Source organism: Artemia franciscana, chromosome 18, assembly GCF_032884065.1.
Source record: "Artemia franciscana chromosome 18, ASM3288406v1, whole genome shotgun sequence".
NCBI classification, from domain to species: domain Eukaryota; kingdom Metazoa; phylum Arthropoda; class Branchiopoda; order Anostraca; family Artemiidae; genus Artemia; species Artemia franciscana.
Genome location: NC_088880.1, coordinates 1,972,072 through 1,995,051, shown reverse-complemented (window position 1 = coordinate 1,995,051; position 22,980 = coordinate 1,972,072). Strand labels below are relative to the sequence as shown.

The following is a 22,980-nucleotide window of genomic DNA, read 5'->3' as shown; positions in this document are numbered from 1 at the left end:
GGAATTCTCACATTAGCGCGCCAACCACTTATCCAGGTGCCAGGACGGGCAGCAGCTATAGTCTTTATTTTAATGAAGAATATAGATATTTTGAACAGGTTTGGGAACAGCTAATAAAATTAAACTGAATTCCGATCATTCTTGAAATTGAATATCGTCAACAAGTTTTTTTTTGTCGAGGGTGAGCTCCTATGATTTTTGGAATAAAATATCATAAATATTTTTAGGGGGGTCAGGCCATAAAGGGAGGGTCAAGGGTCAGTTCTCGGGATTTATCATCGATGTTTTTGGGGGAGCGAGAGTATTCGGCAATGGAGGACCAGGGGTCAGCTACCATAAGTTTTGGAATAAAATATTGTTAATAAGTTGTTGTCGTTGTTTTTTTTTTGGGAGGGGGAGTCGGACCATAGATGGCAGGGGTGAGCTGTTTAATTTTTAGAATAAATATCGTTAATAAGTTATTTTTTATGGGGGAAGGGGGTCAGTTCATGCAGAAAAAGCCAGGGGTCAACTCGCTTAAGTTTTGGAATCAAATATCATTCATAAATTTTTAAGTGGTTGTGGAGGCTTATCTGACCTTTGAACTGTTTTAAAAAGCCTCGCATAAGAAGCTTATATACCCCCCCCCCCCCCTCCGGACATAACATGCACCAATTGCCCCAGGGCTCTGAGTGTGTTTTGTTTACCGTGGAGTTTTTGCTATTGACTTATTTTAATATAACGGCTATCCAAAAAGTTCAATCGGATGGATTAGGGGTAAAGAAGGCAGGAGGGTTAGTTGCCTTCCAGTCCCTTTTGACTCTTAAAAAGGAAACTAGAACTTTCAATTTTCAATAGAGTAAACCGCCAGCGAAGATATACAATCATTCCATCCATAAAAACCTTATATGCCCCCGGTAACTTACAACACTTACCCACTGGCTCTGGGGGGGGGGTCGTGTCAATCCCGGAGTTTTTGTTATTTTATCTTAGCAATTTTTAATAAAATGGCTATCTAAAAAATTTGATCGGATACATTTGGGGAAAAAGAGCCTTGGGGGAAAGGGACTAGTTGCCCTCCGATCACTTTTGACTCTTAAAAAGGGCACTAGAGATTCCAATCGAATGAACCCCATCTGAAGTTTATGCTATCCTTCCTTCCACAAGAGCCTTATAGAGGGGTAGAGCCATCGAATGGCTAGTTGCCATTCGATCACTTTTGACTCTTAAAAATGAAACTGGAACTTTCAGTTTCCAAGACCACCCCTTATGTAAAAACCTTATATACCCCCTAGGCATACCTTAAAAGCTTTGCCCCTGGCCTCTGGGGCTTTGTGTTGATCCAAGACCTTTCATTATCTAATGTTTTAACTATTTTCAATAGAATGGATAATTCAAAATTTTTATTGGATGGGTTTTGGGAAAAAAGGGCGTTAGGCGGGGGCTAGTTGACCTTCATTCTCTTTTGACTCTTTAAAAGTGAACTAGAGCTTTCAATTTCAGATCAAATGATCCCTCTATGAAGTTTATTCGAGAGTCCCTTCTTTAAGAACCATATATGCCCCAGTTAAAACTTACAACGCCTGCTCCAGGGCCGTGGAGGGTTGTGTCGACCTCGGACTTTTTTCATCTGATATTTGACCTATTTTTGAAAGTTCTTATCGGATGGATTAGGGAAAAAAAGGGCGTTGGGGAGGGAGCTAGCTACCCTTCGATCACTTTTGAACCTTAAAAAGGGCACTACAACTTCCGATTTTCATTCTAATGAGCCGCCTCTGAAATTCATAAGATGACCCCTCCCATATGAAGTGCCTCTGGGAAAAAACATTGGAGCCATATGGCCTTTACTAGAGCGTTTATTAAGCGTTTATTACTAGAGCGTTTATTAACGCTCTAGCGTTAATAAACGCTAGAACGTTACCTCTAATTTTATGCTTTGTTGCTTAGTTAGTTCCTTACTAAGTCTAAGCAAGCCGAATGTAAACTTAAGTTTTACAAGAATTGTCACATATTGCCTTTTGAATTGTCAAATCTGCTGAGTGCTCTCGAGACTAAAGAGAGATTTTTACAAACATCACTACTATTACTATTACTACAAACAATTGACCGCAACGCTAAGCCACCTGAAACCAACACAGCTCTTCACGCTCCTCCTCCATCCCAATCTATTCAAAGCCTCCCTCTTTACACCCTCCCAAAAAGCTCCGATTTCAATTAAATCTTTCTTACGACATCCTCCTACCCCATTCGGGGACGACCCGCATTTTGTTTGGCCCTAGACGGTTGGCCGACAAAGACAATCTTTGGCAATCTGTCATCCTTCGTCCACAGATGTGCCCTATCGATCTCATCCTTTCTCTCATTATTGGACTAGAGGGCGTGACTACTTTTTTTTTTATAAAGCTAACCGTTTGAGATATAGTCAGTCAGTTGGGTGCCTGACACGAGCAACATTTTTTCCGAGGGGATTTTACGATAAAAACAAGAGCTAAGAGCTCATATGGCACTTGTGACGAGGCGAGAAGAGCTAAGAGCCAAGAGATCATATGGTATGAGCTCTAACAAAAGTCTATGAATCAATAGATTGATTTAAAAAGGAAAATAAGAGGCTTAATGCCGGTCAAGATTTAAAATAAGAGCTCTGAGTCACAAAGTCCTTCTAAATATCAAAATTCATTAAGATCCGATCACCCACTCGTAAGTTATAAATCCCTAATTTTTTTCTAATTTTTCCTCTCCCTTTTGCCCCCCAGATGGTCGAATCTGGGAAAACGACTTTATCAAGACAAATTGTGCAGCTCCCTGACACGCCTACCAATTTTCATCGCCCTAGCACGTCCAGAAGCACCGAACTCGCCAAATCACTGAACCCCTCCCCCCAACTCCCCCAAAGAGAGGGAATCCAGTACGATTCTGTCAATCACGTATCAAGGACATTTGTTTATTCTATCCACCAAGCTTCATCCCGATTCCTCCACTCCAAGTGTTTTTCCAAGATTTCCCCCTCCAACTCCCCCCAAAGTCAAAAGATCTGGTCGGGATTTTAAATAAGAGCTCTGAGACATGAATTCCTTCTAAAAATCAAATTTCATTACGATTCGATCATCTATTCGTAAGATAAAAATACCCCAATTTTCAAGTTTTCCAAGAATTCCGGTTTCCCCCTCCAACTCCCCCGAATGTCACAGGATCTGGTTGGAATTTGAAATTACAACTTTAAAGCACAAGATCCTTCTAATTATCAAATTTCATTAAGATCTGGTCACCCTTTCGTAAGTTACAAATACCTCAATTTTCAAAATTACCCCCCCCCAATTCCACCAAAGAGAGCAGATACGGTCCAGTTATGACAGTCACGTATCTTAGACAGGTTTCTATTCTTCCCATCAAGTTTCATCCTGATCTCACCGCTTTAAGTATTTACTAAGATTTCCGGTCCCCCCAACTGCCCCCCACTACCCCCCCCCCATTACGCTTGATCCGGTTGAGATTTAAAATAAGATATCTGAGTTACGAGGTCCTTCTAAATATTAAGTTTCGTGAAGATCCGATCACTCCTTCGTAAGTTAAAAATACGCCATTTTTTCTTATTTTTCAGAATTACCCCCCTCCCCAATTGAGCGGATCCGTTCCAATTATGTAAATCACGTATGCAAGACTTCTGCTTATTTTTCCAACCAAGTTTCATCCCAATCCCTCCAATCTAAGCGTTTTCCATCATTTTAGGTTTCCCCACCCCAAACTTCCCCCAATGTCACCAGATCCGGTCAGGATTTAAAATAAGAGCTTTGAGACACGATATCCTTCTAAATATCAAATTTCATGGAGATCCAATCACCCGTTCGTAAGTTAAAAATACCTCATTTTTTCTAGTTTTTCAGAATTACCCCCCCCCCCAACTACCCCAAAGAGAGCGGATCCGTTCTGGTTATGTCAATCATGTATCTAGGACTCGTGCTTTTTTTCCACCAAGTTTCATCCCGATCCCTCCACTCGAAGTGTTTTCCAAGTTTTAGGTTTCCCCCTCCCAAATCCCCCCCAATGTCACCAGATCCGGTCGGGTTTAAAATAAGAGCTCTGAGCCACGATATCCTTCTAAATATCAAATTCCATTGAGATCCGATCACCCGTTCGTAAGTTAAAAATATCTAATTTTTTAATTTTTCAGAAACACCCCCCCAACTACCCCAAAGAGAGCGGATCCGTTCCGTTTATGCCAATCATCTATCTAGGACTTGTGTTTATTTTTCCCACCATGTTTCATCCCGATCCCACCACTCTAAGTGTTTTCCAAGTTTTAGGTTTCCCCTCCCAACTCCCCGCCCCCGTCACCAGATCCGGTCGGGATTTAAAATAAGAGTTCTAAGACACGATATCCTTCTAAACATCAGATTTCATTGATATCCGATCACCCGTTCGTAAGTTGAAACTACTTCATTTTTTCTAATTTTTAAGAATTACTTTCCCCCCCCCCCAACCACCCCAAAGAGAGCGAATCAGTTCCGGTTATGTCAATCATGTATCTGGGACTTGCGCTTATTTTTCCCATCAAGTTTCATCCCGATCCCTCCACTCTAAGTGTTTTCCAAGATTTTAGGTTCCCCCCTCCAACTCCCCCCAATGTCATCAGATCCGGTCAGGATTTAAAATAAAAGCTCTGAGATACAATATCATTTCAAACATCAAATTTCATTAAGATCCAATCACCCGCTCATAAGTTAAAAATACTTCATTTTTTCTATTTTTTCCGAATTAACCGGCCAACGACAGATAGACCGACAGACAGACAGACCGACAGAATTGGCGATTGCTATATGTCACTTGGTTAATACCAAGTGCCATAAAAATTAGAAAAGCATCAAAAAAAATTTATATTCATTTATGTTACGCTTTTACGACTCGGGGAAACATTCCAGGAGGGAGGGAGATTCAAACCTACTATAAGAAATAACAAATCTCCTCGACTAAAAAACACCTTATTTCAACCCTGAGTTAAGATTTCCAACATTACACACACACACCAAAAAAAAAAAAAAAAAATAAATAAATTACATTATGAAATTATGAAATATCTAGCTTCTAGACTCATGCAATATAACAATAACAATAATCAAAATAGCAAGTTACAAATATTTATCAATTCTAAGACGTATTTAAAGAAAATTGTTTTTTCCCTTGGAACGAAGGAAGGGGGATGTAAGCATGGGAGTTTCCAGACGGTGTCCACAAGCTCCGAGGGGACCCAAAAAAATTTCTGGCAAGCGAATCTAGAAAGGATGGCGGGTGAACTGTAAAAAGTGGTACTTCAGAAAAAAAAACTCTTGGACTATTCCTAAGAGGGTGCAAAAACGTGTTATTAAATTCTAAGAGATAAACACTTACAAAAGAGTTATGAATCCCTGCTTTAAATATCCCTTTCCAAGCAAAAAGTTTGTAAACTCTTCCAAAGCAATCACTTGGAATTTAACAATATTCTAAGATTCATTAGCAAAAAATCGCAGTTTAAAAATCAGAATCCCAGATATTATACACAGTATCCTTTCGGGGATAGTGTTTAACATACATTATTTCCCCAAGATCCCAAGCTCAAACCGGAAATCCGAAGGAATAGCAGCCCCGCTCCCTTCCAGTCATATAAACATCTCAACAGAGGAATCAAATCTCAGTAATAATCTTAGAGAGCTTAGTATCTGTTATTGAGAAGATCTTCCTCCCCCTGGGGTCTTTGACACCATTCTTGCATCTGCTATTACAAAGCAAGGATATGAAAGAGCCAGATAAGGATGCACATGAAAAGAATACAATTTTCAGTACATAGTTGATTAATCAAGATATTTGAAGGCGACTGAAGATAGAATCAGCAGTTAACTCTGGAAATTAATTCTGGTAAACAAATGCTTTTTCCAGAATGACTTTCTTTGATATTTTAAAGGAAGTAGGAAATAAAGTAGGCAAGTAGTACCAGAAAATAGAAAGAAGAAAGTAGGTGAAAAAAACCAGAGAAAAATAACCCGAATAAAGGGGGAACGGTCCCATTCGAGGCCTGCATTTGAAAGGGCTCCGCGTTACAATTAAAAAAAGAAAAAGATTTTGAAATTTAAAGCAGATTGTTTTTAACATTAAGGGATAAATTATGAATTATTCAAATAATTACAAATATGTTTATTTTAAGTTTGCAGTGCTGGATGAAATTTATTAATGTAATTATTGTTATAAAATATATACTTTATAACATGGAAAACTGATACCCGTAAAAATTTATGTCAAATTTATTGAATTTTATCAGAACAGTCCAATATTAGAGAGCATTTTGTACTACGTACGTGAACTAATTTACGTACGTAAACTACTATTGAAGTATATTCTAGTAAATATTTATTATATAGAGGCCCAGCAAAAAAGAGAATGCAATCGGACTTCGCGTCTATTTGATCCGGAGCTGAATAAAACTTTCTGAAAATTATAATCCCAGAATTTGAATTTTGATATAATACCAGAATTTTTTATTCATTACTTTCTTCAATATATTAAAGAAAGTTCTCCAAGAAAGTTATATAGATAAAAAGATAAGTTAAATAGGACAGCACTTTCAACTCCTCTTAAGTATCGAGGACAGTGACAATGAAACCTAAGAGTTTGAATCGATTAACTGAAAACTTACACATATTACAAAATTAGAAAAAATGGGAATTAGACTTATAATGAAAAAAAAACTGTAGCCTATATGCAGATATGCCATTTTTGGTTGCACCGTGCACAAAATTAAATATACAAAAATCAGCTTTAAAAAAACTAAAAGCATATTGTACCTAACCAGGCACGTACACAGGAATTTGTCTCGAGGGTACCCAAATCCTTCAAATCCCTTATTCTGTGAGAAGTACCAGAAAAGTATGGAAATATGAAATCGTGATTCCAAGGGGGGAGCCGGGCCCGGAGAAGCCTCCCAGCGTACGAACCAGTGCTTAACAGTTAAAGAAGACGCAGGTTTCCTTTTAAGCTGTTGTTAATTGTGGGTGTCTTAGCATTCGAATTTTACCAACGAAAAGCGTTGTAAAATTTAACTAATTAGTTTTGTTTATTTATTTTCACGGTTTAACGTGCGAACACAGACGGAAATGTGGTACTACCCAAAAAACTTCATGATTTTGAAACAATAAGAAAAATGTCATAAAATAGCGGTTTTGGTTATAAAATCACCCAACACGAAATTTGAACATACGTTGATATCTTATATTATACCCGGCGATGTCCTATGTGTTATGCCCAAATAATTTTGGGTCCACGGTAAATTGGATCCGAGATTCGAAAAGCAACATTTCCTGCCATCTAGCGTTGCTTTTCAGGATTAAATTGTGAGCATAAAAGGTCGAACGAATGGAAACATAGGTAAATTATTGTTTTGATAACTTTCTTTCATTCAATCAAAGATAACCATTTGCAATTTATTATTATTAAATTTGAGATTTCTATTACGTTTGATGTCATTGTTGTCGGACATCAGATTGTTGTTCGTGTTTGGGCATCCTCAAACGCAAATTAAAAACTTTTTCAAGGAATTAATTTTACTCAAGTTTGATTGCATAACGATTATTGTACTATATGTACCTTAAATGGATATTTTATTTTTCTTAGTGGGTATTTGGAGAAGTCATTTAGACTTACCTATACGTGTATTGACAAGATTTGACGATAAAAAAAAAAGAAAAAACTTTTAAATCTAAAATAATTTTAGCTGGTTGATGTCTTTGTTATTCAACGTTAAAAACAAGATCTCAAATTTCCAGTAGTCCAGTGCATTGTTGCCGCCATAACATATTTCCAGCGATTTTTTTTTATTTTGGCAGTTACTGCTAGATGCCGGTTAGATGAGTCCATATTTAATTTTTTAGTTTGTTCTTTTAGCCATAGATTCGCTTATTACTGTTGTAACAACCGGTAACTTGAAATTAATTTATACTCGGTATGTTCGGTCTTGACTTGAATATATTGTCCTTGTGTCACATCCTTTGCTTTTGAAAAATTGGCCCGAATGACTGATTGGGTCATTCATTTGATTGGGAAAATTAAAAAAATTGAACTTAACAAATAAATTTGAACTAATGACAAAAAATTTAAAATATGTTGGCGAAAGGGCCAGAATTTCAATAATAGAAGACAGAATGAAACGAGGGTATAATTAAAAGCGTCTATCAAAGAACGAAATAAATACAAAAGAACAAGTGGAATAAATAAATAAAAAGGTAAATATAAAATCAATAGATGCATAAATACAAAATGAATAAATGATAGATAAATACGAAAGAAGCCGATAAGGAAGTATGAACCAGGCTTTTTATTAATTCCTTTTAGCAAAGAAGATAAACAATCTGGTATAAAGTGCTTGAAAGTACTAAACAGTTTTACCTTTTACTAGGTTTTGCAACAAAATACGGAGGAAATAAAAAACAAAAACTCTCTTTATATTTGAAAAGCATATATTTTGCAAAAAAAAAACGCAATGCAGGGTTCCCTTACAAGTTTCATCGTCACACTATAAGTCTCTACTTAGAAACATATTACGACGAAATCGTAAAAATTGTGTATCTTATTTTTCAAAACGCATCATGTCTCCTACGCAAGAAATTGGTAACCCACTGTTACACCAAAGACTAAAATGGTGACGAACTTCCAAATGAGAAAATCTAAGACAGTTTGTCCTACTTTAGACAAAAATAAACCTGGTCTGCCGCTTCAAATAGATGTCTTAACGACAAGAACTCAGGTACTATTTCTATTTCGGACCAGGTACGAGCTCCGAAAAATAACTAGAAAATTTGAACGTTTTGTTTGGTCTGATTAGTCGTTTCTGCTAGATTTCCAAAAGAAAATAATCTTTAAGCTTCTCTTTTCCGAAAATGAAGTGAGTAACGATAGCTAGACAATTGAATTTTCGTTGTAACAGCTGTGTTTTGCGGCATCTTCTAATCCTTAAAACCTACTTTGTAGAATCAACAATTTTTCATTAGCTCGGGGTTAGGCATGGCAGAGGGTAGGGGGTTTGAACCCCCCCCAAAATGTTTTTCTGACTCGTAAAAACATAACGAAAATGAATATAAAGAAAAGTTTATTCATTTTTTTCGGTTTTTTGTCCCCCCCCCCGAAAAAAATCTTTTCTTAAAACACCCCCCCCCCCCGAAAAAAAAAATCTTGGATACAGCCTTGGCTGTCACAAAACCAAAAATGTATTCCTGAATAATTTTTATCACCTCTCTGTAAACTATATGTCTCGTAACATAATACCTTTTAAATTACCAAACCAACTTGTGGGTCTTTTCACTTATACTCTAATACAGTCGGAAGGTATATGTTCATCATTTGAGGAGCTATGGCATTCAAGTTCTGACTATTTAAGGAATGAGTTTTCCTACAAGGCTGGCCAAGTCTCTGACATAGAACAGTTTACCTGGGATGATTTCCCAGAAATTTCTTCTTTACACTCCTTCGGATTGAAGTTCAACAAGCATTTAGGATGAACGGACATCGCGTACGATTTGACAAAGTAAATCTTGACAAAAAATATCATTGCCAAGTCGTAGAAATACTGCAATGGAATTCCAAATATATATTACATATAACTTTTCCAAATTGGAATAGTTGGAATTTCCGAATTTGGAATTCCAAATGACCTTTTTAAAATTCTAAAATTACAAATCAATTAATTAATAAGAGACAAAAATTAATTCAATTTAAAAAATCGTAGAATTTAAAGCAGGGTTTACTCTAGCTATGCACAATGTGTACCACAGTGGATTGGTCTCTTTGTTCAGCATAGTCGAAAAATGCTAGAAAATCCTGCGCCCTTTTTATTGAATTTTTCTTCCCCCATGACAGATTCCTCCAAGGAAAGATCCAAGGAAGTCATCCCCAAAGACATACTTATTATGGTTTTCGACTATGCTGAACAAAATGGCTATCTCAAAATTTTGATCCGTTGACTTTGGGAAAAAATGAGCATGGGAGGGGGCCTAGATGCCCTCCAATTTTTTGGTCAGGTAATATACAACCAAGGAGTCTTGACGTTGAAAGACAGGCTTACTCCCTATCCCTATGAAAATTACACGGCAACTGAAACATCGACCATTGTCGGGACCCTTTGAGGCATCAGCGGCTCTTGGGTAACATTATCCCATCATTTACGTAGTCTAAGGTTGGTTGATGATAATACTACAAAGAAAATATACATAAAAAAATACGAGGATAACCCTTACCAGCAACAGCTTTGCTTCGAGCTTGAACTTGTTGCGCAATAATTTTATTCAAGTTCAAAATGTGTTCTCTGTGTCTCCTTCCAGATAAAAGCTCCTCCTTCGTACCGCTAGAGTCACTGTTCTCTCCTGGCTCCTTATTTCCTGGAAGTGGAATAAGAAGTAAAAAAATGCTTGGCTTACAAAAATACTGGTTATAATAATGTTTGACTTATTGCTCAATTCTGAGGGTTCGTATTTGATTACTCCTTTCGAGGGGGGGGGGCATCTAGCCGGCTAAGTGATTTATATTCATTATTCTCAGCAGGAAATTTACAATGAATTCACTTCTGATTGTATTGGGGGGGGGCATAGGAGCCTTACTCTTACCTAGCTACGTTTTTGCTAAGAAGAGAGAGCAAATTATCAAGATAATATGCAACAGAACAGCAATGTTTCGTCTCAAAACTGGATTAATCAGTAAAATGAGGTCAGAGTCATAGCTCTCAACCTTAGATTAATATTGTGTTATCATTATGTTTTTATTATCTAGATTTGTGATGTTCATCCCGTCGTGATATATCATTTTCCCAGCAATTCCTTATTTTGGTAATAATGAAAAATAAAATCATTTGTAAATAGTCGAATTAAAAAAAATCAAATTTTTTCGATGAAAAGTAAATATCAAATTTAGAACATAAAGAACTTTATTGAGTGTAACACACATGACCTAAAAGTAGCAAAACTAGCCCAAACTCCAATGAGGTGGCGTTGGTAACATCATACCCCTAAGCTCACGAATATAACTATTCTTCACTGTTAATTTGCGCAGATTTTACCGCAGAGGATTATACCCTTAAATCTACTGTAAATTACCGTCCAACATTAACCAAGACAACCCTTTGCCCAAGCTTACCAGTGAACTCCATCATAGTTTAATCTAGTCCCCCCCCTTTTCAATGGATTAATTATCAGGTTAGGCATGCTCAACACCGTCTATTACACTCAAATTATTTTTGGACCACACATTTTTAGTGCTACCCGAAAACTTCCCATGGAGCTGCTCATTAAATCATGATAAAGATCGTAAAACATAAAGTAATGTTTTACTAAATAGCAAGTATGGAAAACAGAACAAAGTGGAGATAACAGTAATTATTATCAAATGTGTCTATAAAACAATTGCACAAATTACTGTAATTTAATTTTTTAATTGATTTTTAATGTATTTGACGCAAAAATTTTAATTACATAAAATGTAAGTATTTTTTGTTGATGTTAAAATTAAAAATACAAAGAAATTGTGCGAATAATTTCTAAAATGCAAAAAGAAATAAATAATAGAAGCGTAAAAGCAAGATACTTATCATGGTAGCTGAAATAATAATCAGTCCACGATATAATAAGAAGAGCTTGACACAGAAATAAAAGAATTGTGGTTCTTAAAAAGTAAAAAAAAAAAACTGAAGATACTTTTAGAAGGAAAAACTAATAAAATTCATCGAAGAACTTCTATTTATTTTTGTACCCGTTCAAAAAAAAATTCTAGTGTAAACCAGTTATGTATCCTAAAATCCATAGCTGTTTCTTTTTACATTGGCTATCAATATTTCCAAAAATTTGAACACTTAACAAAACCTGACTTTCCGTTGAACCTTAATTCTTTGCTGACATAAGCCATTAAACAAACAAAATTGGCTATATTTTAATCAAAAACGTTACTATTGGCTAAATGGCTGATAAGTTTATATACCCAGAGGATTACAGGATTTAAATTTAACTCAAAGTTTATGAAATGGACTTGTTCAATCCTTAGATAAATATTAATGTCCATGATTAAATTTCATAACCTACCAAAGTGATAGATCTTAGATCTTAGCTAGTTTAATGCAATATTTCACATAGCTTATATTTAAGTGGACTTTGAACTTTCTCTGCATAAAAATAGTAAAAATGAGACAAAAAACAAATCATCCTAGGCCAATCTTGATCATTGAAAAAAACAATGAAGCAGGTCCACCAAACATTATTACATTTTCAGGTTGTAACTGCATCATACAATTTTTAGCAAATCTTCTCTTTCTTTGTAAAATAATAGGCATTAATTATTAAACATCAACTCTTTTGGGATATTGCAATTATTATGAATACACGATTAATTCTTAAATAAGGTTGACGAGGCCGTATCCAGTATTTTTGTTGGGGGGGGGGGCAAAAACTTTACAAAACGCATCAAAATTTGTTTTATACTTTATTTTTTATTTATACTTTATTTTATACTATTCATTTTTTATTTATTTTTTATACTTTTTTAAGAGTTGGACACAAATTTCAGGGGGGGGATCAACCCTAGTAACCCACCCTAGATATGACCTTGAAGTTCGAGATTTTATGAATAATTACTACAATGGTTGAGATTGACAACAAAGAAACAGAGACTTTACTTATAAAAAATGTTGTGGCTCAAACTATTTCGTTGTTTTTCTAGTTATAAATTTCTTAAGAGAATAAATCAGGATTTTCATTCTTTATAATTGCTCAAAAATTTGACACAGTAACAATAGGAAAATGTAACAACGAGTAGAGAAGGCGGGACTATTTAGTTTCCCTTTATGGCACTTGCTTAAGGAATATTGTGGCGGCCCTGAGAAAGTGTTTCGCAAAAACAAACAACTGCAGTTAAAATTCACACGAGAGCAGGGGCAAATAATCTCTCTTTCTCTCTTTAGACTGACGTTCATCACCACGATCCTACTACGAGAAACATAATTAAAGATTTTCGTCCTAGTTGAAGTCGCCATTTTAGTAGTGGATTGTAAAATGATTCGCAAGGGCACCAATTGAGGAAAGGGACTGTATTTGACCTTCCTAGACTCAATACCCCTTTCCCTAGATTCTGGAAAATACCTTTCTTAGTATTTTCATGGAAAAATACTCATTAGAAAGATTGAAAAAATGGGAAAAAAATAACCCTCCCTCTCCACCAGCATTTCCAGAATTTTGCACCAGTCGGTGACCGCTAGCGAGGTAGATTGTCTACCTTACTTTTCTGGGTTTGTTGTGTTAGCCTATAAGTGTCTTAATGCTAGCTACCTCAGCTATCATATTAGCTATATGGGAGCCATATTAGCTAGGTATCCCACTACACTTGATAGATCACTCATTATTTGTGAGAGTTACGCGGCTGATCATGATACTCTGCACAGCTTCCCAAGAACAAATTATCGGTTTTACCCATGGCACTGTCTGATACCCATAGCCCCACCTATCTACATTACGCAATTACACAATATCCCTTGTAAAGGAATTCTGTTACTCTGGATTTCCTTTAAGTAAAAATTGGCTCAATGTTGCTCATATTAGATCGATAGATGGATAAATTTTTTCAGATAATATATCAACAATAAATTGAGGAAACAGAAGTAAATGTGTAAACATATACCACCAATAAGGCTCTACTCCCAGGTAAACAGAAAGATCAGTACATCCTTTGGGGTCACTATAAGTCAAAAGAAATCTACTGCTCTATTGGTTCTGTTAATATACAGATTAAGTTAAACACCCTATTTTTTCCCATATTAGGGCATATTGTCGTAATATAAAATAAATATTAGGGCATATAGCCCTTATATTTATAGGACGTCATATGCTTGTAGTTTTACGGCTCATGACCAATGTGTACTTGAATTTTCGTTTGTCGACCCATCAAACTTCTTAGGCAGATCTATTCAAATGAGTCTTTACGTCAGATAATGAGCTGGTTGCAGCGTCATGCCCCCTCCCCCCTATTTAGAAATATGATAACAACTTGGCTATTTGTGCATTATATTTTTTCTCTGTTTTTTTTGTTGTTTTTTTACCTTGTGGTACTTGTGCATTATCCCGATCCCACACAAGAAGTTTGCTTTGTTTGATCTGAACAAAACTGGTTTTCCTCTTGCATTTGGTTATAACTAGCTTATTCTTTCCTGAAATACGCCACGATGCAGGTATATTTTAATTAAATACTTAATATATAGAGAGGGTTAGGAAAGGTAGTTAATATAATGCGTTCGGGGCGGCCTGCTTTCCATAATTTTTTGTTGTAGTTTCGATAATTTGTTAATAATGCATTATATTATCATTACATTTTGGTATATTTCATTATGATTAACCTAACTTCACTTCTTGAGTGTGTTCGGGATAATACACAAGTGCCAAGCTTTTTCGCTTTGTTTCAGTGTGACTGGCCTTTTGATTGAAATAAAGATATTTCATTGAAACGAAATCTAAACGACTTTTTATTCAGCTATATAATTTAAAATAAATTAAACAAAAATTGACATTTACCTTTGGTGAGATTTTGTAATCTGGAACAAATAAATTTAAAACTCTTATCAGAACAAACAAAAACAAAAAAAGAACTTATATAATTTTCCATGTCTTGTCACATAATTAAAAAAGAGAAAAAATGTGTTTGTTCACTGCTGGGCTTAGGAACTTTCTAAAGATAGCAAAAATTAGTTAGGAGTGCATTTAGAATACTGAGACATATTGCATAAAATGACAAATATTTTAAATATATCAATATATATTTAAAATGTTATCATCGATTTGAGGTTTAAAATAACCACGAAATCGATATATTGTTGAATCTACATTGAAGATCGTATGGAATATGATGTTGTAAAATTAATGAAGAAATAGTGTTTTATAGCAAAATTTGTTTTTAACTTTAATTAATAAATTGTATAACTTTTATAGTTGAAAGTTTATGTGATAAAGAAAAAATAAAGAATCTTGTACAAGAGCTCACTGTACTGAGTATATATATATATATATATATATATATATATATATATATATATATATATATATATATTACTAACTTCTTAATGGTTCTGAAATGCAGGCGTTTCGGAAGGCTGAGGAAGATATGCTAGGAGCTCTTCAGAAGAATGGCCTTAAGGCTCATTCACATGAGATTTTATCACTTCCAAAATTTAGCTTGCGAATCAGATTTTCTTTAAAATATTTTGATTGGCTGAAAAATTCTACGAAAAACTTTGGTTGGGTCAAAATAGCGTCAGTTAAATATCGATATTAGTAAAACGTCAGTGTGGATATGGCATTAAGGGTTTTAGGTGCTTCTTTGGCTGAATTTATACTTTTGAATTAATTCCAAAAATCTTTCTAGGGCTATGATGAATGAAAGTCGAAGGTGGCTAATTCTTGTTTTGTAGATGAAGTGCAATAGATTGGCAAAAATATGGCTTCTCGGCTATCAATGTAGGGCCAAGCAGGAAGTCCCTGAATGGGGTATGGGGGATATTAGAAAGTATTAAAAGGAAATTTCAATTTTACGAAAGGGAATGAAGACTGAAGCTTAGAACGGATTGCAATGAGTCCGTTCATTGCCCTGCCCCTGCCCCTATGACCTGCCCCTATTGTATTGCCCCTTAGAAGCTTGGTGCAATAGATTGGCAAAAATATGGCTTTTCGGCTATCAATGTAGGGCCATAGAGTGCAATAGATTGGCAAAAATATCGCTTTTCGGCTATCAATGTAGGACCAAGCAGGAAGTCTTCAAATGGGGTATGGGGGACACTAGAAAGTATTAAAAGGAAATTTCAATTTTACGAAAGGGAATGAAGAGTGAAGCTTAGAACGGATTGTAATGAGTCCGTTCATTGCCCTGCCCCTACCCCTATTGTATTGCCCCTTAGAAACTTGGTGCAATAGATTGGCAAAAATATGGCTTTTCGGCTATCAATGTAGGGCCATAGAGTACAATAGATTTGCAAAAATATGGCTTTTCGGCTATCAATGTAGGGCCAAGCAGGAAGTCCCCGAATGGGGTATGGGGGACATTAGAAAGTATTAAAAGGAAATTTCAATTTTACGAAAGGGAATGAAGAGTGAAGCTTAGAACGGATGCAATGAGTCCGTTCATTGCCCTCCCCCTGCCCCTATTGTATTGCCCCTTAGAAGCTTGGTGCAATAGATTGGCAAAAATATGGCTTTTCAGCTATCAATGTAGGGCCATAGAGTGCAATAGATTGGCAAAAATATGGCTTTTCGGCTATCAATGTAGGGCCAAGCAGGAAGTCCCCGAATGGGGTATGGGGGACATTAGAAAGTATTAAAAGGAAATTTCAATTATACGAAAGGGAATGAAGAGTGAAGCTTAGAACGGATGCAATGAGTCCGTTCATTGCCCTGCCCCTGCCCCTATTGTATTGCCCCTTAGAAGCTTGGTCCAATAGATTGGCAAAAAATGGCTTTTCGGCTATCAATGTAGGGCCATAGAGTGCAATAGATTGGCAAAAATATGGCTTTTCGGCTATCAATGTAGGGCCATAGAGTGCAATAGATGGGCAAAAATATGGCTTTTCGGCTATCAATGTAGGGCCAGGCAGGAAGTCCCCGACTGGGGTATAGAGGACATTAGAAAGTATTAAAAGGAAATTTCAATTTTACGAAAGGGAATGAAGAGTGAAGCTTAGAACAGATGCAATGAGTCCGTTCATTGCCCTGCCCCTGCCCCTATTGTATTGCCCCTTAGAAGCTTGGTGCAATAGATTGGCAAAAAATGGCGTCTATCAATGTAGGGCCATAGAGTGCAATAGATTGGCAAAAATATGGCTTTTCGGCTATCAATGTAGGGCCAAGCAGGAAGTCCCCGAATGGGGTATGGGGGACATTAGAAAGTATTAAAAGGAAATTTCAATTTTGCGAAAGGGAATGAAGAGTGAAGTTAGAACGGATGCAATGAGTCCGTTCATTGCCCTGCCCCTGCGACCTGCCCCTCAGAAGCTTGGTACCACAAGGATGGTTAGTAGGCCTTGTAAATTGTTAGATGATCTAGAATATTCTTTAAACAAAGCAAAATTATTAACTCAAAAATGAGCCCAAAAAAGAAGAGGCAGGCTCCTTCTCTTCATATAAAGCCAAACAATGAGCTTTAAAATGAGCTTGAAGAAAAGGAGCAGGCTCCTTCCCTTTAAATAAAGTAAAAAATAAAAAAAATCCAAATCTTTAGCTTCAAAATAAGGCTGAAGATAAGGGACGGGCTCTTTCTTTTCCAAGTAAAGCTAACAAATAAAGCCAAATCACGAGTTTAAAAATGAGCTTGAAGAGAAGGAGCGGGCACCTTCCCTTCAAATAAAGTAAAAATGTCAAATAAATCCAAATCTTGAGCTTAAAAGTAAGCCCTAAGAGAAAGGCTCCTTCTCTTCAAACGAAGCCAATAAATGTATAATGAAGCCAAATCATGAGCTTGAAGAGAAGGAGTAGGCTCCTTACCTTCAAAAAAGTAAAAAATATCAAGTAAATCCAAATCTTGAGCTTCAAAATAAGGCTGAAGATAAGGGACGGGCTCTTTCTTTTCCAAATAAAGCTAACAAATGTATAATAAAGCCAAATCATGAGCTTAAAAATGAGCTTGAACAAAAGGAACAGGCTCCTTCCCTTCAAATAAAGTAAAAATGTCAAATAAATCCAAATCTTGAGCTTAAAAGAAAGCCCTGAGAGAAATCTCCTTCTCTTCAAATAAAGCCAATAAATGTATAATGAAGCCAAATCATGAGCCAATCCTTACCTTCAAAAAAAGTCAAAGATATCAAGTAAATCCAAATCTTGAGCTTCAAAAAAATTCTGAAGAGAAGGGACAGGCTTCTTTTTTCCAAATAAAGCCAATAAATGTATAATTAAGCCAAATAACGAGCTTGAAAATAAGTCTGAAGAGAAGGAGCAGGCTCCTTCCCTTCAAATAAAGTAAAAAATGTCAAATAAATCCAAATCTTGAGCTTAAAAGTAAGCCTAAAGAGAAGGGACAGGCTCCTTCTCTTCAAATAAAACCGATAAATGTAAAATGAAGCCAAATCATGAGCTTGAAGAGAAGGAGCAGGCTCCTTCCCTTAAAATAAAGTCAAAAATATCAAATAAATCCAAATCCTGAGCTTCAAAATAAGGCTGAAGAGAAGGGACAGGCTCCTTCTTTTCCAAATAAAGCCAAATCATGAGCTTAAAAATGAGACTGAAGAGAAGGAGCAGGCTCATTCCCTTCAAATAAAGTAGAAAATGTCATATTTTGGCTAAATTGCAGCCAAAACATTTTGTATGATTTTTTGAAGGATTGTAAAGAGATAGATCATGAAATTGCAAAAAAAAATATTAATGAAAATAATGCATTTCGACATTGTAAAAACTGTCGATTTTTTCATGCTAGTCAGAAACAGAATAAGAGGGGGGAGTTGGTATTTTAATAAAAGATTGTTTTTACATCTTCTTTACGCAATGAATTTAGGATTTGGAATGTTTAGATACAATTTGAGAGTTGTACAGTAGTAGTGAATGACAGAAAAAATATGACTTGGTAATTGTAGCATATCAGCCACCATCGTCTAGTCTTTAAGACAATATGAGCCATTACTATATTCCCTCTCCAAACAACACCATCCGTTTTATGTAATGGGGGATTTTAATATTGACTTAATGCAACATAATGCTATAACATTGAATAAGGGATTATAATTTACTAAAGTTTCATTTTTACATGGTTTGTTACCTAATTGCTTCCTACCATCAAGAATTTATGACAAACATGCAATTCTTATTGAAAATATTTTAACATCTGATAATGGCTTTAATACCCATACTTTTTTAATGACACATCTGATCATTGTGTTCTTGTTTTGGACTTCGCTGGGTCAAAAGTAGACTGAAAAAGAAAAGAAGGATACACGCAATGTATGTATCCTTTTTGAAATTATAGTCTTGTAAATTATCGGTCTTGAAATTATTGTTTCTCAAAACTATACATTTTTTTTTTTAGAAAAAAAGCATTTTTTTTTAATTTTAAAGGAGAGCGGTTCTCGAACCTCAATCAAAGCATTTTTTTTTTTTTTTTTTTAATGTCAAAATTCATGGCATAAGCCACTATTTATATTTGACTTAGTTTTCTCTCTAGAGCTTCTTTTTGTTGAATTTCCTTTTTACGAAATCAATTGAAGGTTTTTCAGGCAAAACATTCTCCGGGAAATAATTCTAAGTGGAAATTCCCCACTCAGTGAAGAGTTCTGAGATAGAGTCAAACCCTATCTTAGAACTCCATCTAAGAATGGCCTAATTTTGTTTTTGTTTTTTTGGGAGTTGAGGCGCCTACCAGCCTTCGCTGGGGCAAGGGAAGGAAGCCTTAGCTTTGTTCATCCGCACTTCTACCAGAAGGAGACATCGGATATCATCTAAACTTGGCAGGAATTAGTTAAGAGTTAGAAGGAGTTTGTTTTCTTTGTGTTATTTGAGAAGGGTCCCAAATTTTTTGTATGATAATCCATGGAAGCAAAGAACGGGTCATCTGAACGCAACCAAACTTGGTTAAAATTGATATTAGAATAATTTATTCTAGTTTATTTTCAAGGTCCATGCTTGATCCAGCCTCTTTGGGTGAGGTGGAGTGCGTGTCTCTAAATTCTTAGGACGCTTATCCGTAGAGTGTTCAGTCCCAGTCAAAATTGATGAGTGGCCATAGCAAAGGTTAATTATGTTTTTCTTGGGCCCAGGATTAATATTAATTCTATAGAGGGGTACCTATATTCTAGTCAGAGAGATATCTGATCGAAAAAAGGGTCTATTGTATTCCAGCCAGATTTTTGTAAAAGTAATTGTTAATATTCTTTGTAAGTCTAGGGTTGTTATAGTGTTTCGGGGGAGGATCAAGGGCTGATCTACCTGAATAGGGTGTTTTTGATACAAGTCAAATTTGGTCAGACTTTAAGTTAGATTCATATTTGAGACTCGGGTTTTGTGTATCATCCAATTTTTCTGGGGGTAGAAAAATCTCTTTTTAATTACTAGTCTGGTGGCTAAATCTGTTAGGGATTAGGTGCTACAGTTTTTTTTTTTGGAAGTTTCGAGTCCTTTTCTGTAAAAAATATAATAATATATTATTAATATTATGCATTATTATGTATTATAATAAATTATATAGGTCACAGTTGTTACAGCACCTAACATGGGACTAGCACTGAAGGTCTATTTTATTTTAGTTTTATGTCACTTGGCATTGGATTTTTTTTTTCTAAAAAAATCCAATGCCAAGTCAGCCATTCCCAAACTGAAATCAATATCAACGATCTAATATAATATAATAATTCATTGCACTCAAAATATAATCAAAATATGAATAGTTTAATCAATACAAAAAAAACAGGGAAAGGAACAATATTTAATACATTTGTTAGAAAGCAATTGTTTTTCTCAATTTTTGTAGAGGAAACACCAACAATAAGTTTTATTTAACGAAAATACTCTAAAATGTATTTTCATATTTATGTATTTTCACATCTCCTCCAAGCAATGGACCTAAAGCATGTAATAGGTATTGAGCCCCTGTTGCCATTTGTTATTGAGCCCTTGCTACTATTTGGTATTGAGCCCCTGCTACCATTTGGTATTGAGCCCTTGCAATCATTTGGTATTGGGTCCATGCTACCATTTGGTATTGAGCCCCTGCTCCTATTTGGTATTGATCCCCTGCTACCATTAGGTATTGGCCACATTGCCAGAACTTGTAGTTTTAGACTAAACCATCAAAGACAGGAATTTATAAAACATGTGAATACTGATCCAGGGGCACAGCTTGGGTTTCAGTTTGGAGGGGGGATTTGAGATTTGGAAGGTTTAATCCGAACATTTAGGGGGGGGGGTGCAAACTGTTACAAGATTGAACTCTTGTGTAATATGTGTTTTGTGTAACGCTTTAACATAAAACATTTTTTCGTAATTTTTCGTAAAACCTGCTCACAACGAGTGTCTGTGGCATTTCCCCCTTCATACCATGGAGGAAAATCGGAGGGGGGGATCGCTTCAAATAAATAAACGGATACATTGACCTGTAGCTGTAGTTTTTTTTTAAGTAATCTAAGTAGTATAAAAAAAGAAATATTTTATAACTGTTACTGGCAAGCAGAGTCGTACCTGGATTTTTTTCTCTTTTTTGGGGGGGTTGAGGAGATACAAAAGGAGTTTTTTCGGAAGGGGGGGGGGTACAAAAAACCTTTAAAAACGCATCAAAAACTCGTTAAAATTGATTTTTGTTTCGTTTTTACGAGTCGGACAAACATTGCAGCCCTGCTAATTTATACTACATTTTTATCGCTATGAATTTTGTCAACTTTGTAGGCTTAGTAAAACGGGGGAGGAAATCATTTTGAATCCCACTCCATGCTGGCATTTCAATTCTATACCCAACAGACGATATTTCTGTCTGTTACCATACTTAAGTAGGGCTCCCACGGCGTCATCAAAGTTAATGAAGATTTTTTGTGAAATTACGATCATTAAGTTTGTCCTGCTCACACAAGAATTTTACCTTTTTGACTTTACAGCAATTTTTCTTAGCAAATATTTATAAATTGTTTTTTTTTTTTTTTTTTTTTTTTTTTTTACAAATTGATGCGTATTCTGGTACAAGAACAGTGATATGGTAACAAATTTCGGGGCTCCAGATTTATTAAATAAACTTAAAGTGCTGCACCAGAAATTGTCCGACTCGATACATTTTACTATTGACCCTTTTCATGATCTTCTAAAATGTTTTCTACAGTAATTTAATGTGTTATCAGAAGTTGTTTTTTTTTGTGTGTTTTTTTCTGTGTTTGTTTTTATACTCCGCTGTATCAAGTGGGTCACAAATAAATTATTATTATTATTATTATTTATACTATAAAGTAATATTTCAGTTCAAAACTTTAAAAGACGATCGGTCAACAAAAAACATGCAATTAATCATACATTTATATTATTGTAAATAATTGTACAGAAATCTAATCCTCTTCTAATCCTCTAATGGGAAAAAATCGCCATCTGACAATGGGAATGGTAACTATTTTTCTGCTTAATTTTAAAATTAAAAGCTGATTCCGAAATCAAATTTATGATTATTTCGAAAACGAGCCTAAAAACTCTTGAAAATGACATCAGATCAAAATAAAAAGGGCACCATAGGAATTGGTCTGAACACTGAAAACTGAACCTCCAAATCCCAGTTTGGAGGGAGGATATTAGCCGTAGGAAGATATTCCTACGGCTGCCAAGGGAAGGAATTTGTTTCAAGAGAAGAAACCTACCCCTTTTCTACAGGCTTAATAGAGCAGACTTCATACTAAGAACATGTAATGATAAATTAGTTTGTTCTGTCATTTACTTCAGACAGTTTTAAACATTTAATTTGGCATGATAGTACTCTTGGCAAACATAATTTTAAAATTTAATTACTTCAGAACAAGGAAAATTTGCCAACACATAACATAAAATCGACATCTTATTAGAAAGAACAAATAAAAGGCTATTTAAACTATGTGAGATAACATTTAGTCTCTTATTTAATTATTTAGGACATGGTAACAAATGGCTAGACACATTGTGATACATTACAGTCTATGAAGATAAAACAAAAAAATACTATGTACAGTTTTGAGCAATATTACAAGAATTCAGAAGGATCTTAGGGGGCTATTAAAGAATTTTTGCTTTATGGCGTGTTAAATGTCAAAAACTAAAATCTATTTTTTAGCACGGAGCGCTCTTAAGATGAATTTTTTTTGGAGGGGAGAGGACTTCTTTGTAGGGAAAAACTCAACGAATCTGGCAAAATTTATTACAAACACAATCAAATCTCGACTATACAAGGTACTAAAGTAAGAATACAAAATATAAATAAATCCAACAAAAAGTAAAAAATGATATAAAACTAAAATAAAATAGACCTTCAGTGCTAGTTCCATGTCAGGTG

At 35.3% G+C, this 22,980-nt stretch overlaps 2 protein-coding genes across 2 annotated transcripts in view; both read right to left on the bottom strand.

Moving 5' to 3' along the window:
- Positions 1–22,980, bottom strand: part of LOC136038979 (uncharacterized) — a 154,615-nt gene that overhangs the window by 53,271 nt on the left and 78,364 nt on the right. Inside the window, exon 10 of the mRNA XM_065722497.1 lies at positions 10,230–10,370. Within this exon, the coding sequence (XP_065578569.1) occupies positions 10,230–10,370 (141 nt within the window). The remainder of the gene's footprint in view (positions 1–10,229; positions 10,371–22,980) is intronic.
- LOC136038490 (GRB10-interacting GYF protein 2-like) overlaps positions 1–22,980 on the bottom strand; it is a 147,646-nt gene that overhangs the window by 71,230 nt on the left and 53,436 nt on the right. The gene's annotated exons all lie outside the window — the stretch shown is intronic.